The sequence below is a fragment of the Bubalus bubalis genome, chromosome X, assembly GCF_019923935.1.
Source record: "Bubalus bubalis isolate 160015118507 breed Murrah chromosome X, NDDB_SH_1, whole genome shotgun sequence".
NCBI classification, from domain to species: domain Eukaryota; kingdom Metazoa; phylum Chordata; class Mammalia; order Artiodactyla; family Bovidae; genus Bubalus; species Bubalus bubalis.
Window position 1 is genome coordinate 82,744,303 of NC_059181.1, and position 19,116 is coordinate 82,763,418.

At 42.6% G+C, this 19,116-nt stretch overlaps 1 protein-coding gene across 1 annotated transcript in view; it reads left to right on the forward strand.

Annotated features, from left to right (window-relative positions):
- LOC102395430 (short transient receptor potential channel 5) overlaps positions 1-19,116 on the forward strand; it is a 55,065-nt gene that overhangs the window by 8,056 nt on the left and 27,893 nt on the right. The window contains exons 3-4 of the mRNA XM_044936877.1: positions 3,407-3,729; positions 15,424-15,619. Of these exons, the coding sequence (XP_044792812.1) occupies positions 3,407-3,729; positions 15,424-15,619 (519 nt within the window). The remainder of the gene's footprint in view (positions 1-3,406; positions 3,730-15,423; positions 15,620-19,116) is intronic.

Below are 19,116 nucleotides of genomic sequence, written 5' to 3' on the forward strand. Positions count from 1 at the left end.
GGGTTCACTCATGCAGGCAGGCACATCAGTCTGAAATGAACTCCACCAAGTAGGCTGAGCCAACTTCTATGAAGTAAAGACATAGGGCTGGTCCCAGGCCCTTTTAAAAATTTCACATCATCATTGCACTGAGGCAGTATGACACCCTGTGACAGAAACTGGCCTTGATAAGATCCTTTATTAGAGTGAAAAATTAGTCAATGATATGTATATATACACTTATATATACACTCTACCTCACGTGGGCTACAACACCAAGAGGCAAAAGGCACATACCAAAGTACTCAAAAGAAGCAAACATATCTAATATTAGCCCTCGGTGCCCCCAAGATAACACTAAAAATGGAGAGTAATTGTCTTTTTGTCTCTAGGATAGCACCACCTAGATTTATCCCAGCACTCCCTTACTCCATATGTACAGACTAAACTGAACTTTGATACCCATTGAGTTGTGACCCTTTCTCCAGCCAATGCTTGGATGAAGACACACCTCCCCATCTTTATTACTATTGGGTTCCCATGTTTGGCCAACCCTTTTCATATTCTGCTTTTGAGTTCACACCCTTTTAACAGGCATAGAGGCCAATTTTCAAGCAGCATTCTATCTCTGAGAATATAAGAAAAATCATTTGTCTCCCAATATCACTCTCTGAAGGGTCGGGAAACCCAAAGGTAATCCCTGCTCTGATATTTATGAGCTGGATTACCACAGGCCATCCTTCTACCTCTAGGAGCTTCAGACACTGCCTCTGAAAAATAAGATGGAACTAGATCAATGAGTTTCAACCTTTTAATTTTTTCCCATGGAACCACATCTTAAAGTTAAAACTTATGCAGAATTTCAATGTACTAAGGAGCTCAAAGAATGAGTTTGGATTAAGAAATGACTCTTCCTAGCCTCCTCTCTGGTTTCCACAGTGACCACCAGATGCTTCTATTGAACCCTCAGGCTTAAAGGAACACAGTTTGATTTGAAAACCACTTGTGCTCAGTCAGGCCTCAGCAAACTGGGCTGCTGGCCAAGCTAGGGCCACTGTTTGTTTACATATTGTCTGTTATTATAGTTCTAGAAGGGACTTCCCTGGGACTTAGTCGCTCAGTTGTGTCTGACTCTTTTGTGACCCCATGGACTATAGCCCGCCAGGTTCCTCTGTCCATGGGATTTCCCAGGCAAGAATCCCAGAGTGGGTTGCCATTTCCTTCTCCAGGGGATCTTCCAAACCCAGGGATCAAACCTGGGTCTCCTGCATTGCAGGTGGATTCTTTACCCTCTGAGCCACCAGTCCATTGGCTAAGATTCCATGCTCCCAACACAGGGGGCCATGGTTTGATCCCTGAGCTGGGAACTAGATCTCATGTGCTATAACTAAGACCTGGTACAGCAAAATAAATAAATATATAGTTCTAGAAGAAAAAAGCTGAGTAGTTGCCACAGTAACCATATAGCCCACAAAGCCAAAAATATATGCTATCTGGCCCTTGACACAAAAAGTTTGCTGACCTCTATGCTAAATGAGCTCCAAGTTTACTCTCTGCTATCATATTCTATAGTATTTTTTTCTAAAAATACATACATGAAGCATAGATTTTCCATGAGAATCATCTTTCACACTTGTGACTGTTCTGCAATCCAAACTCATGGACAGTAGACTTCCCTGTGGTTATGGGTGTGACCGTGGAGTGAGAAAACCCTAATGGTGAGCTATGCATGTTCCGGTTGATAATCCCTAGTTTTAAAATGTAGGTCTGTTTTGTTGTCAACAAAGAATCTGCATCATTCACATAGACCTCCAGATAAGTAAAGGCCCATCTAATAAATGCACTGTGATATCAACTATTATAGAAGTAACATTTCATAGAAATAGTGCTATACTGAGTGTTTAGAGGCCTGAGTTTTAGTCCTGGCTCCGCTACCAAGTTGCTGTGTGACCTTAAGCAGCTCCCTCTGCCTCTCTGGATTTCAGTTCCTCCACTGGTAAAACAGGCATAACAATGTCCACCTCTCACAACTATGTAGCAAATGTTTCCTTTGGAAACAAAAATGGAGAGATACAAGATTTGGCCAAAAGTGTATAAAACCAATTGGCCATCTCAAGTCTATTTGAAATAGAAGCACACATGTGGCAAGTTTTCTCCAAACTCCTCTGACAGTGGGGAATATTGGATACACACAAATGATTTTAATAAAACCAGTTTCCTCAGTTGTTGGAAGTGAGGCACATTTTAGAAATGCTAACAATATAATTTGGCCCCCGAAGCAACATTTTCTCAGGAAAGTTGTTTACATTTAGTCCTGAGAAATTGTGATATTTAGATGAGCGTTCAAAGCAATATGCTTCAGATTGTATTCCAGGCAAAATCTACTTCTGTCTTGGGGAAGGTAAAAAGCAATTTCTTGTATTTCCATAACATCTCTCCTTATGGAGTACACAGACTTTCACATATGGGTACATAATCAGACATGTGCAGTGGGTAGGAGTAGATATTATCCTCATTTTATGGTGAAATGAGAGAAAGAGGGGCAGTTTTAAGTGACAAAGGCTAAATTGGAGCTCAGTCTCACAACGAAGCCATCTCTCCATAAGCTGACTTCCAATGTTCTAGGAGCTGAAAGCTCAGGAAAGACTGGAACATGGGTAGCCAATCCCAGAAATCCTGGCTCCTCCTCCTCGTTCAACCCCCTGGTCCATCGTTTGTGCTAAAGGAACATTCCAACTTGTAAGACTATCAAAGCAACAATAAAATACATCCATACACCACTTGGTGAGCAGCACTAAATTCATTGCCTTGGAGGCTGACATGCCATTTGTAATTGCATGGGAGAAAAGACTATCAGCAGAAAACTCTGAGTAATGACCTTCTAAGGATGCTCAATCAGCAGGGAAGTCAAGGTGAACACTGCACACTGAGGAGGCTAAACCTACCCCATGTCCTTCAGTAACTGCAAGTTGTACATAGTGCTCAGCACAAAACAGGGACTTGGGAAGCAAAGCTGGTTTGCAGTTTCATTAGAAAGCAGAGTACTTTGGCCCCACAACCTTGGGCACACCTGTGGCTCTGTTCTAGGGCACTCCCCAACAGTCTGGTCAACTCACACTTCGAAAATGTCTGTTAATAAACCACAGATTGTTACTCCAGATGATTGCTCTGAAATTCATGTTTCTACATCTATGCGCTGAGTATATATTTGGATAGGAGTGGAAGGAAGAGCGTTATTAGCATCATGTATTGATTGGGGGGGGGGCGTGGGAAAGACCAGTAGTGCCAATCACAGAGGCCTGTTGTATAAATGAATGCTTGATGCTTACTTTGATGTTTTTATTTGGGTGCAGAAGGGAGGAAAGAGGGGAAAGTTTTCTAAATGCTCGCTGTACCTCTCATATTGTGCACTTGTTATTTCTTTCAGTATAATGGTTCCCGTCCAAGGGAAGAATGGGAAATGTGGCACCCGACTCTGATTGCAGAAGCTCTCTTTGCGATATCCAACATTTTAAGTTCGTTGCGTCTCATATCCCTGTTCACAGCCAACTCCCACTTAGGGCCTCTGCAGATCTCTTTGGGGCGCATGTTGCTCGATATCCTCAAATTCCTCTTTATCTACTGCCTGGTACTGCTGGCTTTTGCCAATGGATTGAACCAGCTTTACTTTTATTATGAGACCAGAGCAATCGATGAGCCCAACAACTGCAAGGGGATCCGATGCGAGAAACAGAACAATGCCTTCTCCACGTAAGACTCCCCCCTCTCCCCTTCTGCCTTTTGTCTGCTTTCTCTTTCTTTGCCCTATTTTCGGTCCATATCTTTGCCACTGCCCCTTGACAGTGCGCGCAGAGCTCACTTATCGATCACTCTAGGAGACTAGGAGAGGAAGTAGAGTTAGGTGAGGGAGGAAAGAGACAAACACACATGGGCTCCCAGGAACTCATCTAAAGAGTAACTTCTGAATTATTTTGGTCATATCTCATATTTTTAAAGGAATTCATGAAAATAAAAGTGTTAGTCACTTAGTCGGGTCTGACTCTTTGCGACCCCCATGAACTGTAGCCCGCCAGGCTCCTCTGTCTGTGGAATTCTCTAGGCAAGAATACTGGAATGGGCTGCCATGTCCTCTGCAGGAGATCTGGCTGGGGCTTCTGCACTGCAGGCAGATTCTTTGGCATCTCAGTCACCAGGGAAGCCCCGAGAAAGGAAGGTTGTAAAGGAAGGTTATGGGAAGGGAGTAAATAATCCCTCACTCAAAAAAGCACCGCTAACCAAGGAAATGAAAGAGCAAGGTTATACCTCTCAACAAGTAATTACTGAAGCTACTGTAACTATTCTGAATCAAGAACAAAGAAAAAGGAAGGGTGCAAAATTACCTGAATGCATCTTGTGATACTGTGATTTACAATAAAAAATATGTATTTGTTCTTTGTCCCCATTTCTGGAACAGAACTTCTAACACCCTTGGTATTTCCTAAGTGATGAGAACCACAAAGGTGTCTTTGGTTGTGTTAACAAAGTGACTTTTGGACCTCACCTAGGATGGGGGCCAGTTATCCCCATATGATTAGAGGGTTGGAACTTTGAATCTCACCCCTCAACCTTCCTTTCAGGGAGGGTAGAAGGACTGGAAATTGATGTCAATCACCAATGGCTAAGTACAGGAGTTGCAGATTTGATCCCTGGGTTGGAAAGATCCCTTAGAGGAGAGCATGGCAACCTACTCCTGCATTCTTGCCTGGAGGTCACAGAATCCTGGCAAGTTACAGTCCATAGGGTCACAAAGATTCAGACATGACTGAAGTGACTTAGCATGCATGCACACACCGATGGCTAATGATATAATCAATTGTGACTGTGTAATGGGGGCTTCCCAGGTGGCACTAGTGGTAAAGAAGCTACCTGCCAATACAGGAGATGTAAGAGATGTGGGTTCAATCCCTGGGTTGTAAAGATCCCCTGGAGGAGGGCATGACAACAATATTCTTGCCTGAAGAATCCCATGGACAGATGAGCCTGGCAGGCTATGATCCATGGGGTCACAAAGAGTCGGACATAACTGAAGCAACTTCACACAACTGTGTAATGAACCCTCCATAAAAACCAAAAGGACAGGGTTCAGAGAGCCTCCAGGTTGGTGAGCATGCAGAAATTTGGGGAGAGTGGGTGATCAGAGAATTCAGGGAAGCCTGCCCCCCATACCTTGCCCTATGCATATTCTATGTGGCTGTTCCTGAGTTGTATCTTTTTATAATAGACCAGTAATCTAGTCATTTTAATGTTTCTCTGAGTTTTGTCAGGCACTCTAGCAAATTAATCAAACCCAAGGAAAGGATTGTGGGGAGCTCTACCTAGAGCCAACTGGTCAGAAGAATGAGGGACATCTGGGAAAACTGGAAGGGGAGCAGTCTTGTGGGACTGGGCTCTTAATCCATGGCATCTGATGTTATTCCCCAGGAGTGTCAGAACTGAATGAGCTGGCTTGTAGGACACCCAACTGGTGTCGAAGAATTGGTAGTATGAGGGAAAAATATCTCCTCATTACCACAGATGGGAACTGAGATGGGAATTGAGTTAAGAACCCCTTAGGTGGTGTCAGAGAAATGGGATTTGCTCAAACAGCCCTGGCTCATGGAAACATGGGGTTTGGGGAGAGAAAATATTAATAACTAAAAGGGCAGGCGGATGGTGAATTTTTAATTCCTAGATGGAGAGGAGACAGGCAAAGAGTAAGATGAGAGTCAGCTCAACTTCTGGGGTTACTTTAAGGTTTCAGATGTACCAAGGCACCAAGCAGTGATTGGAAATATCTCCTATTCCCACTCGGGACACAGAAGACAGGTAATGACTCTCTGTCCACCAGTCCACTGCCTCCAATATGGAACCCCTGTGCCTTTTCTTTATAAACTCAACACCTACTTCTCTAGGACCTTTAAGCCTCCAGAATGGCTTTTATTTTCTGACAAATCACTGTTAGGGGAAGCAGACAAGAGAAAGAAAATAAGCATATGTCAGGAAACGTGTTAGTTTCTAGGAGCAGTCCTGTGCTTACGCCAGACTCAGTGTCCTATACCTTGTCTATCTCTAGCCCCTGTTCTGGAGAGTGCCAGTCATCTGGTAATCATAGTCATGACCCCAAGGTCAGGAGGGATTCCTAGTTATTAAGTTAAGATACAATTTTCCCCCTTAACTCTATAAACTAGAGCAGATCAATGGACTCAGACATTCTAGAAATGTGTTAAATAACAGAGGCCAAGGGGGGAAAAAGGTTTCTGCTTGGCCCCAAGTTGTACCAATAGAGAAAAGGGAAAAACAATGCTATGTAGCCAACCCTTATTATTGATCTCTAGCAACATTTCCTAAAATGGATGACAAATAACCATTCACATTCATGGGGATGTGAATAGACATGAAAGCAAGATTTCTGATTGTGTGAGGTTCGGAAATGCTAGGAAAAATTTAAGTGAAAAGTGAAAGTGTTGGTTGCTCATTTGTGTTGATTCTTTGTGATCCCATGGACTGTAGCCCACCAGGCTCCTCTGTCCATGGAATTCCCCAGGCAAGAATACTAGAGTGGGTTGCCATTCCCTTCTCCAGGGCATCTTCCCAACCCAGGGATCAAACCCAGGTCTCCCACATTGCAGGCAGATTTTTTTACCTTCTGAGCCACCAGGGAAGCCCCTAGGACAAATTTAAGAAGGGCTTAAGCCACTGCAGGGCTTCTCAGAGACTTACCATTGTGAATCTACAGTAAAGAGAGGGGTTTTCCCGAATCTATTTACCAACATGCTGTTCCAGTGAACGAAGTCTGGAAAATTTTGGCTTGTCCTGTCACCCATTTTCCAGCACCCATCCCCTCCACTAGGCCACACTCCCTGCTTCTCCTCCCAGAACTCAGGGCAAAATCTTGGATGGGGAAACCAGACTTATGTGAAAGGAAAAAAGAAGCCAAAATGGGATGACAAACAGATAGCGCCATTTTGGTGAAGCCAACCAAGAGTGGACAAAGGCAACTGGTCACCTCTCTAGTGCCTCTTGACTAGGAACTGCTTCCTCTCCTGCATTACTCTAGAGATACAACTCACATCACCCTGTTTTCAATACAAAGAACACTTTTATAGTGGCTTGAGCACCAGAAGATGGTATCTGTTCCCATCAAAGCTTTCAACAGAGTTGCACACGTGAATGCAAGGCACATTCCAGGAGGCTAGGTCCCTGCCAATCACCCTCTCATAGGAACTCTGCTGAGGAAATTTATGAAATGTTTCCTTACAAGTCAGTAGTGATTATTAACACCCCTGTTGCCAACTGAGATTTTGCTCCCATCACTTGCCCAGCAGGGATGATTGACAAGAATGGACACCTGTCATACACAAAATTATATCTTCGGTGTCAGGCATGAAGAAGCATTGTCATGCTGGGACCAAAGCAGCAGTAATGTTACCTCAACTTCCCTTCTAGGTGTTGGGTTTTTTCCCTCCACAGAGCTCTGACTTCTGTTTTCCTTTAAATGCCTCAACTCAGGCATTTATAATAACTGCTAAAATATATGCTTCTTAGACTGTCAGAAAGACTCCATTTTTAGAGAAGGGGAAAAGGGAGCCTGTGAACAGACCTGATGTAAACTATGGCATCTGCTTGTTGTCACCCTTTTCCTTCTGATTCTCTAGAGATGTTATTGTTATTCTTCGGCTTAAAAAAGAAAAGGACTTTCCTGGGTGCACAATTTAGGGGGGCCTGGTTGTCCTTGGTGACAACTGCCTGACAGTACAGTTGGTGGTTTGAGTTCAGTATTGAATACTGGGGGTACCTGGCCTTCATCCACTGTTGAGAGCAATTGGGAAGGTACCCTCTGAGGGCATGGGACTTGGGAGAGAAACAGGGCAGAAGTGGCAAGAAGCTGACTTGGTGGTCCTCTTGTCCTTGTGAGGTCCTGGCTCTCAACTCTGGATGCCTCCTGAACACACCTGGCTGTTCCACACTGTTCCACAGGCCTCTCAAACACAACGTTCACAAATAAATTCCTTAGCTCTATGTCCTCACACCAAACCCATCTCCCTTTTAACTCCTCATCTCATTAAAGGATACTAGATAGACTCCTAGGAGTCATCTAGGACTCTTCCTGTCTCTCTCAAGCAACACATCCTGTCTCACACTCAGCTTTGTCTACTTCCTAAATATCTCTTCAATCCATTCCCTGTGTAGACACACACACACACACACACACACACACACACACACAAAATACTGTCTTCTTTCAGGCCTACATCATCTCTTCCCCAAACTGCTACATACTTAATTGGTCTCCCTGCCTCTAGTCTTGTGTCCCCTCAAACAATTTCCCACCTGCTACACAGAAGCCTCTAAGTGCCAGTCTTATCTCATCACCCTCTGGTCTCTTGCCCGCCTGGTATCAGTATCCTCTCCAGTGTAAAATTCACCTCTTTCCTATAGTGCACAGGGCCCTGGAATCTGGATCCCACCTCTCCAGCCTTTCATTTCTCTCCTCCATAGTCAACATCTTGCTCTTCCCAACTTCAGGAGAGCATCTTAGTCCTACAGTCCTGTGTACTTCACACACCATCCTCTTTGCCTGGAATGTCCATCCCTGCCTGGCCAGCCTGGACAACTCTCCCTGCCCCTTCAAGTGGTCTGTCAAAGCCTGACCTGCTCTTTTAAGCCTGTTCTTACCCATTTTGACCCCACTCTCAGTTATATGCTCCTTCTGTGTTTCCCATGGCATTCTAAGGACATCTCCATTTTAAAAGGTAACATAATAATAAAGGTAATAGTAATAATAATTTTTCCAGTGGTCATGTATGGATGTGAGAGTTGGACTATAAAGAAAGCTGAGCATCAAAGAATTGATGCTTTTGAACTGTGGCATTGGAGAAGACTCTTGAGAGTCCCTTGGACTGCAAAGAGATCCAACCAGTCCATCCTAAAGGAGATCAGTCCTGGGTGTTCATTGGAAGAACTGATGTTGAAGCTGAGACTCCAATACTTTGGCCACCTGATGTGAAGAGCTGACTCATTTGAAAAGACCCTGATGCTTGGAAAGATTGAGGGCAGGAGGAGAAGGGGACAACAGAGGATGAGATGGTTGGATGGCATCACCAACTCGATGGACATGGGTTTGGGTGGACTCTGGGAGTTGGTGATGGACAGGGAGGCCTGGCGTGCTGCAGTTCATGGGGTCGCAAAGAGTCAGACACAACTGAGTGACTGAACTGAACTGAATAATAATAATGTAATAAATACTATATTTTAGTTGTTTATTGCCTCTCTCACCCACCAGACTGAGACTCCCACTTTACAGGTCTTTCTCCTACCACAGAGGGGCCTAAGACATGAAGGAGTTCAACATGCCCATTGAACAACTGAGTTAAAGAACGAATTCTAGTAGCAACCCTATCTTTAATTCTAGAAGATTCACTTTTTCTTCTGCCCTCCCTCGCATGGCTGAAGTATCTGGCCAGTTCTGTCACTCTGCTGATCCACTTTGAACTTGCTGTCAGCGACAACCCTTGGCCTTTCTCCTCCCTTCTCATCCTGTACGTGGGCACTTGGCCAGAGAACAAACCTCTATATTGATCCCTATTAAACTTCATCTTGTTAGTTCTAGCCCCTTGCTCCAAGCCATTGAAATCCTTCTGAATCTTATTTATGTCATCCAATTAGCTATTCTTCCCAATCTTGTGTCTTCTGAAATTCTAAGAAGCTTGCCACCTATTCTCATCCAAAGCATTGATAAAACTGTCATTCAGGCTTGTATTTTCTAGGTAGAATACTGGGTGGCTCTTAAAATTACATTTATGAAATGTGTGGCTTTTAAAAACATAAAACTTATGTCCACTATGATTGCAACTAACATATTTGTAACTAGATGTGAAAATGAATGATAATACGAAGAAAATAAAGAAACATGAAACAACAAGGTTGTATTTAGGTGGAAGGTTGATAATAGTCTTAAAAATAGCATATTTACTGAATGCTGGGTCCAGGCACTATTACAAAATGAGCTTGATATGAATTAATTCATTTAATCCTCACAATCCTCATAGTGCTATGAGGTAGGCACTACTATTATTATCCATTTTACAAATCAAGAAATTAGGGTACAAGGAAGTTAATCAGACTGTGCCCAGGCATACAGGTCGTAGTGGTGGAATCAGAACTTTAATCCAGGCATATAAGTTCCAGGTTGTGCTTTTATCCAAGGGTGTGGGTGTAAGACTGAGTTTGTAAAGTTATGTAAAATTAGTTGTATAAAGTTGCAATAATCATGGATACATGTAAAGCTAAAGAGGCCAGAGCCATTACCTAGCAGGTCACTTAGGACCTCCTTGTAGATCATCATCATTCATTTGTAGCTGTTCCTACTTAATCATTGGTGATTTCTTTACCCAAATTCAGTGCATATATTCCCTTCTTATTTATTTGGATACAAACTCAGTCCCCATCAAAGGCTCTTTTGTTGTTGGTGGTGTTGTTCCAACAAGGCTTTAAAGGTCCTTATTGAGTATCTTCAAATTTTCTCCTAAATTCAATTCATAACCTTTCTACTGTTATCACAAGATGGCGTGCCACTCATTCATAATTTCCTTACTTATGTGCTTCTATAATCTTTTATAGATTTACCTAACATTTATTCAGCAACTCCTACCTGCCAGGCAATGATGATACTGAGTAAATGGCATCCTTATCATCCAGAAGCATATAGTCTAACAGAAAACACAAATAAATAATTAGAATAGCTACATTTTTAATGCATTCGCTATGCCAAGCGATGTGCCAAGTGCATTACATGCAGAACCTTACATGATAGAAAAAGGTGGTTAAATGTTTTGACTCCAGAGTCAAAAGAGCTGGGTACAAATACTACCTCTGCCACTTTCTGCCTGTGTGACCACTTTGTGCCTCAATTTCTTATCTGAAAAAAAAAGAATAAATAGTAGCTACTTCATAGAGTTATTTTGAGAATCAAATATTACAATGCATGAGAAGCCTTTAGCACAGTGCCTGGCACACAGAGCACAATAAATGTTAGCAGTTAGTACTTATCTTACCACTGGCCATTTTAGAGATGAGGAAACTTGAAATTTAAAGAAGCCATGTGACTTTACCAAAATTTATAGTTAATATGTTTGTCATGTGCCTTTACCAAATTTTATAGTTAACATGTTTGTTTAGTGGCTAAGTTGTGTCCAACTCTTTTGCAACCCCCATGGACTGTAGCCCATCAGGCTCCTCTGTCCGTGGGAGTTTCCAGGCAAGAATACTGGTGGGGGATGCTATTTCCTTCTTCAGGGAATCTTCCCAACCTAGGGATTGAAGCCCACATCTTCTGTATGGATAGGTGGGTTTTTACCACTGAGTCACCAGGGAAGCCCAATTAATATGTACAGAAGTTTTAAAGTTTGCTCTTAGCCACTCCCCTCTCCTGTCTCTACAGTGTGATATGTGCGTCTATGTAGTAAGGCTAGGCTGCTATGGGAGAACAAAAGAGGAGCATCTGACCCTACCTTGTAGGAAAGGAATCAGGGGAGGCCTCTAGAAGAGCTGGGGCTTTAGCTGCGGCTGGCAGGTCAAACAAGAGTTGGGTAGAGAAGAAGACAGGACGGAAGTGGAGGCTACAGGTTGGGAGCGTGGTGGGAGCATTCCAACCAGAGTCAGAAATTTGTCAAAGGCAGGTTGAAATAAGAAACTGCCAAGTCCAGTGAACTGCAAAATGGGTAGGGATGACCAAAAGATGACTATGCCTTTGCTCCCTGTGGGTTATCAGCACAACTTGGCACTGCTTTTTCCCAAGGAGCCGTTCTTTTCCAATACATCCTCCACTTCTTCACTGGTCCGAGTGAAATGCAGAGGGGTCAATCTTTACACTCCTTCTATCTTTAGAAAGATGAACTCATCTCAAAGATGAGACTTTCAGCAACTGTCATGAGGACCATAGTTCTTATCTCTATTCTACCAAGTCTCTTTTTGCTTCATGATCTATTAATGTTTATGGATGGCTCCCAACATGCACAAATCCCCTCTTAACTAGCTGGTAGGGATTTGTCTTGAAAGCAGTTAATATCAAATCTTCTTGAATCTCTGTATCTTCACTTTGTGCCCCTTGTTGAGTCAGTAAGTTCTGTATACTTGTTGACTCTCTGCTAAATGAAAATGGACTCACTGTTTTCTCTGTTAATATCAAAATAGTATTCCTTTGGCATTTAGGATTCTGGGGTTTGGTCAACAAGTCTTTCCATCCCAGTGATGATTGTGTTATGGACCTGACCACCACATAATGGTCCCCTAGGTCATGAATTCAATTGAGTCTAGAAGCCATGGAGCTTCCTATAGATAGATCTCTAACCGGAATGTTCTTTTCTACCCCAAATGTCAATCACCCATTTTATCTGGGCATGCCTTTCAATAAGACATATTCTCTTGATGGCCAGATTGTATCATGACATTTTGTGCCCCATGTCAAGGGCATTTTCACTAACAACCACCAAAACCTGAGGAACAATCTTGTCCCCTTTCCTTATCTGTTATACAATCATACCTCTAGGGTCTCCCTGACTAGGATATCACCACAGTTTAGGATAGATTTTAAATGCCTGTACTTTCACTTTTAGGAATCTTTGTATAAGTCATTGGAATGGCTAGTAGTAAACTTTCCACTTAAGCATTAACCATTACAATTTTAATTGTTATGGGGCTGGGGGTGGAGGAGAGTAACATCATCCATTCTGGAGAAGCAACCAATGAATTAAGACTTTGCCAGCATATTGATGACATATTTGCCCTGGCTTGTGGCCTTGTTGTCAGTCATGCAATCAACAAACACTTTGTGAATGCTTTCTATATTCAAGGACACTCGACTTCCAGAGATTCTGGTTCTTTGGTGTCATTCCTATTTGCTGCAGCTGTTCCTGTTTTTCTAAGCCCTATATTCCTTGGCTTTTGTTATCCAGCTGCTGGGCTAGCTTCTTATGCCATTTCTTGCCTCCTGCCTGCCCTGACTTCTAATGGACACTGTGAGGTCCTAGATAGGCTTTCATAGCAGAACCAGATTCCTGCACCCCACATCTTTTTTCCATTTCTGACACTCTGTCTGGCTATGTGATACATTGTATTGCCTGGCCTTGACTTACAGAGTCTCCTGAAAATTCAGATCCTGTAATAGGTCTGACTTGCCATATTCTTATTCTTGTTCTCTGGCCCCTGAAGTCCAGACTCTCATCTTACTGTTGATTTTTAAATGTTTCACCATCTGGCACTTACTTTCATCAAACAAAAAAAGATTTCTTCCTTCTTGGCTAGCTCTCAAGTAATATGATGCTGAAAGGATAGTGGGAGCTATCCACTATGATTAGAAAAGAGCCATTTAACAGATGGCAAAGGGCCACATGCATGTCCCAAAGGAGGTCAACTGATAATCAGGCCAGTGCAGAGCACAAGCTTCATCAAAATGAACTAACCCTCGCTGTGAAACCCTCGCCTACTGAACATGCAATTATCAACAGGTTTGGAGTCTTCTAAACCTTAATCTAGTTATAACAGTAGTTGTATTATTAATATGTCTTCAATCATGTATTCAACAAATATAGTGCTGCAGAGTCGTGTTTGACTCTTTGCAATCCCATGGACTGTAGCTTGCCAGGCTCCTCTGTCAGTGGGATTTTCTCGGCAAGAATACTGGAGTGGATTGCCATGCCCTACTCTAGGGGATCTTCTTGACCCAGGGATTAAACCCACATCTCTTACATCCCCTGCATTGGCAGACAGGTTCCTTACCAACAGCGCCACATGGGAAGCCTATTATATGCCAGGTACATAGTAGCTGTATGCCTGTCTCTTTTCTCATAGAGCTTACTTTCTAGTGGAGATGAATAGAAAATCAACATAGAAGCAGAATTTACTTAATAATATAATTTTAGAGAGTTTTAAATGCTACCAAAAACCTGAAACAAGACAACAGGGTAGAGAGTAACTGGTGGGCCTACTTTAGGTAGAATGACACCGGGGAATCTGTCTAAGGAAGTGATGATTGAGCTGAGACCTCAGTGATGACAAAGAAACAACCATGCAAAGATGGGGGATGAGCACTCCCAGACAGAGGAAATCTTTAAGACATTGCCCACGTATAACCCCCAAATGAACCCAAGAACCTGTCTCTAAGCTGCTCAAAATACACTGGGCTATAAAAACAACACATTTTGAGCCTTTCAAGAATTGAAAAGTTACATTCATCCTCAAAGTCATATTTCTTGACTTCTCTGCCTCTTTCGTGTGCTGGAGAAATGATTGGTTAGTGCCCGCCTGGGAGCTGGCTACTTTGTATTGCTATATGCACAAATTTCTGAATATGATGCAAAAGAAAACCTGGACCCCCAAAACATATCCTTGCAAAAGTTACATATTAATATTTGGATGTGGAGACTATGAGAAGAAACAGTAATTTATGAAGCTATCCAATATAGAATAATGCAGTGGTTTGGGGAGGTCAGAAGTACCTAGATTTGAATTATGGCTCAGCACTTATAGCTTGGTCAAATTATTCAATCTCTGAACCTCTCTTTCCTCAGCAGTAACAATATCAGTCTTATAGGAATCATAATATATGTAAAATGTCTAGTTACTTTTATGGTTCTTCCCTGGTGGATCAGATGGTAAAGAATCTGCCTGCAATGCAGGAGACCCCAGTTTGATCCCTGGGTCAGGAAGATCCCCTGGAGAATAGAATGGCTACACATTCCAGTATTCTTGCCTGAAGAATTCCATGGACAGAGGAGCTTGGCAGGCTACAGTCCATGGGGTTGCAAAGAGTCAGATACAACTGAGCGACTAACACAACAGAAATGCTTTTATAGTAAATTCTCAGTAATTGTTAGCTAATATATCATTAAAAACAATTCATATAAATTTTTATTCAAGAATCCTTAAGCTACTCTACTGAGCTTAGCACCATTCTGGGCCCTGTGGGAACCACAAAAGAAGTATCAGAAATGGTTTAAGTTGCTCATGTTCACTTAGCTGACAAGTGTCAGAGCTGTTTTTAACCCAGGGAAGTCTAACCCAAGTACCATATTCTTAGCCATTGCACCCCTGCCTCTATGTAATTAGAAAGGTGGTAAGTCACATGGTCTGAAGATAAAGGAGAAAGTTTGATGGAGGAAGTAGTGCTTGAAATAAGTCTTGGAAAATTAAAGGTTCTGTGTAGATTGAGAAGAAGGAGATGATATTCCAGGTGGAAGGGCAAGGCATAAGACATAGAAGTGGGAGCAAACAGACTTGGGTGGATTGTGCTGGAGAAGAGACCAAAATACGGGAGACCATCAGTCTACCTGCTGGGATGCAACCTCCTTATTGATTAATTAATTAAGCACGTTTTTGCTTTTTTCTTGCTCCTCCTCGAGAACTAACCTTCTCTTTGATCTCTTTTAGGCTCTTTGAAACCCTTCAGTCCCTCTTCTGGTCTGTATTCGGCCTTTTAAATCTCTATGTCACCAATGTGAAAGCCAGACATGAATTCACAGAGTTTGTGGGAGCAACCATGTTTGGGACATACAATGTCATCTCCCTGGTAGTGCTGCTGAACATGCTGATCGCCATGATGAACAACTCCTACCAACTTATTGCTGTAAGTCACTTTGCTCTACAAGGCGACGGGTAGGTGGGTGGGTACCTTGGTTTCAGGAGTGGTCACAGTGGGCTGGAGCCCATTGGAAACTCAAGGAAACAGTCCATCTGCCTTAGTTATTTTACACTAGCTTTTCTAGTTATTAGATTGAATTATTTCTTTCTAAGGCAATTGAAAACTCTTTACACTAGTAAAACTAGTGAATAAGAGTTTCTGGTTACCTGTTAAAACTATGTTTAAATCTCTGAATCCATTTTCTTGCCTTGGTAAGAAAAGCTCAGGAGGTATGAGCAGTTTGGCTATAACATGTCCGTCCCCTCACTAATCTCTAGGGTTGATTGAACTGATCCATTTCTCAGGCAGGAGGGAGGGCCTTATCTCCATCTTCACTGTAGACATCTTTCTTCCAAAACTGAACAGTCTATTTATTGCCAAGGACAACTTTCTCAGAGGGTGGTATTTTTTTTTTTATCAAAAATATATGAGTGACTACAGTCCACTGTAAGATACTCTGAAATAGAGTTCTGTGGCTGAATCTTTTTTTGACCATCATATTATCATTTGGATCAGTAGTGTTTATTACTCTAAACTAAAAATGGTGAAGGTATAGGATATGGGATCAGTGCAAGCCCTGTCTTAGTTTTTGATGTCAAAATAAATATCTAACCTTAGCTTATTTTCTTATGATTTCTAAAAATGCAAGTGTTAGCAAAGAAATTGTGGCTACTTGAGGTCCTGTTTAATTAGATATCAATGAATTTGGATGTTCAGTTGTATACATAAATACCACATTTTCTTTATTCATCCACATATCAATGGATGATAAAGAATATACCTGCCAGTACAGGAGATATGGGTTTGATCCCCATGGTCAGGAAGCCCCCCTGGAGAAGGAAATGGCAACCCACTCCAGTATTCTTGCCTGGGAAATCCCATGGACAGAGGAGCTTGGTGGGCTACAGTCCATGGGGTCGCAAAAGAGTCAGATATGACTTAGCAACTAAATAACAACATCAATGGACACTTAGGTTGTTTCCATATCTTGGCTATAGTGAATAATGTTGCAGTGAACATGGAGGTGCAGATATTCCTTCAAGATAGTGATTTCATTTCCTTCAGATAAATACACAGAAGTGCAATTTCCAGATCATATGGTACTTCTACTTCTAACTTTTTGAGGAAACTCCATGCTGTTTTCCATAGTGGCTATAACAATTTACATTCCCATCAACTGAACACCAGGGTTCCCTTTTCTCCATTCCCTCACCACTACTTGTTATTTTTATTTTTAGAATAGCCATCCTAACTGGTATGAGGTGATATCTCACTGTTGGTCTTGATTTATATTTCCCTGATGAAGAATGATGTTGAGCAACTTTGTATGTACCTGTTGGCCATTTGCATGTCTGACTCAATGGTCTTTAATATCCCTGCCAGCTCTGATATTCTATGAGTCTGAGTGTCTATAGATGAACAGCTCTCAAGGTCCTTTCTAGCTTGAAATTCTCTCCATCTGTTGCTTTTGAAATGAAATAGTTTGTTTTCTCTCTCTCTCCCCTCCAAACCCAACTAGACCAACAACTCTGAAACACTCTATGCTCACTCCTAACCTGTCTCTATAAGGGAGAAAGGCATATAGAATCTCAAGGGTTTATTTTTCCACCACTATGCCTAATATCCAAACCCCCTACCCCTACCAAAGATGGCAATATTTGTGCTGAGGCATTTGTCATTTTCTCCCTGGGCATCTTGCAGCTGATTGCTCCTAATGGCAGAGAAAAAGGGAGATATTTTCTTGTCACCTAATGCAGGGCTGTGATGTTTTCCACTAAGTTTGGTGACATTTTGCTAGGACGGGTAGAAATCTTCAACTTCAGCTCTCTTGTCAGCAGCTGCTGGTAGTAAGTTGTGTTTCAATGCCGCCTACTGCTGCACCTGGAGAAAACACCTCAGCTTGAGAGAAAGCTGGGGGTGGGGCTTGCAGGGAGATGTCCTTAATAGGGTCTATACCATCTCACACATCTAAAGTCATAGTGAACCATCCTGAATACTACCTGCTGCTTTGAGATCCTCTGTAAATGTGTCTTTACCATTTGGAACTGGCTCCAAAGGGATCTGATTCCAAAGATATCTGGTTCTGTTTACATGGTAAAGATTAGAAGTAGATTTGATTCCACTTGCCACATCTCTACTTCAGCCATGAATGCAGTCTTTAGAAAGGTCTAGACATGGGGGGAAGGTTTACAAGAAAGGAAGCCACTAAAGACAAATCTCTCCTACTTCAAAAGGTGGCACAGGGCTTTCCTGGTTGTCCAGCAGTTAAGAATCCACCTACCAATACAGGGGACATGGGTTCAATCCCTGGTTTGGGAAGATCCCACATGCCGCGAGGCAACTAAGCCCATGCACCACAATTACTGAGCTTATGCCCTAGAGCTGGTGAGTCACAACTACTGAAGCCCATGCACCCTAGAGCCCGTGCTCCACAAGAGAAGCCACTGCAATAAGTCTGTACACTGCAACGAAGAGTAGCCCCCACTTGCCACAACTAGAGAAAGAAGTCTGCTTGCAGCAATGAAGACTCAGCACAGCCAAAAAAAAAAAAAAAAAAAAACAAGGAAGCATAGGCTGACTTAGTCTAAGTAGACACTCAGTTGTTGACACAGATTCACTGTGAATCCGTGACGTATGAGCACCACAGCACACCGCAGCTGTGCTCTGTAGTCTCAGCCAACATCAGCAAGTGAAGCTGGCCATGTTGTATATTATTATTATTAGTGTTGTTTGCAATCAGCAGCGATTTACTTTCCTCCCTTTATTCTTATCTCTCCTTGAGCCGCTCATTTTCCTCTGTGACACTTCCTTCAACACACCCACCTTGTCACTGCTGTGCCTGATATGTATACTCACGATTCCATCAAGTGAAGCTGTCCTTGATAACTTTTTCATCAAATTCACCCATATAAAAATATTAGGTGGGAGAAACAGACCAGTCCCACCAAAGTCATTTAACTTAGGCCCTCTTCCTACCGCAACTCACCCACAGGGGTCATGTCTGTTGTCTGAGATGGGTCCTCACAAAACATGAGGCTCATGATGAGCTGTGACCAAGCTTCACTTGGCAAGTTAATAAGAAGCCTGGGTTTCTTTGGCTGCTGTGAAGTGTGCAGGCTAATGGTGAGAGCAAGTCCACAGCACTTGCCTCACTGAGCCACATCTGCTGGGGAGAGGCCGTACACATGGGATTGGTTATCTGCCTTGAAGTGGCAGTGCTTGGAGGCTTAGATGATGGATGAACTCTCCTACTGCATAAGACAGCCATGCAAATGGAGACATTCATCAGAAAAAAAAAAAAAAAAAACAGAAAAACAAATGTGGTGGCACAGAAACAGCAGGCAAGGGTGGAAGGGGCCACTGCACACCATGGAAGTATGCAAAGGCAGGCGGTGTCCCCACCTTCCCCTGATCATCCGAGACCAACCTCAGACTCTCTGAGC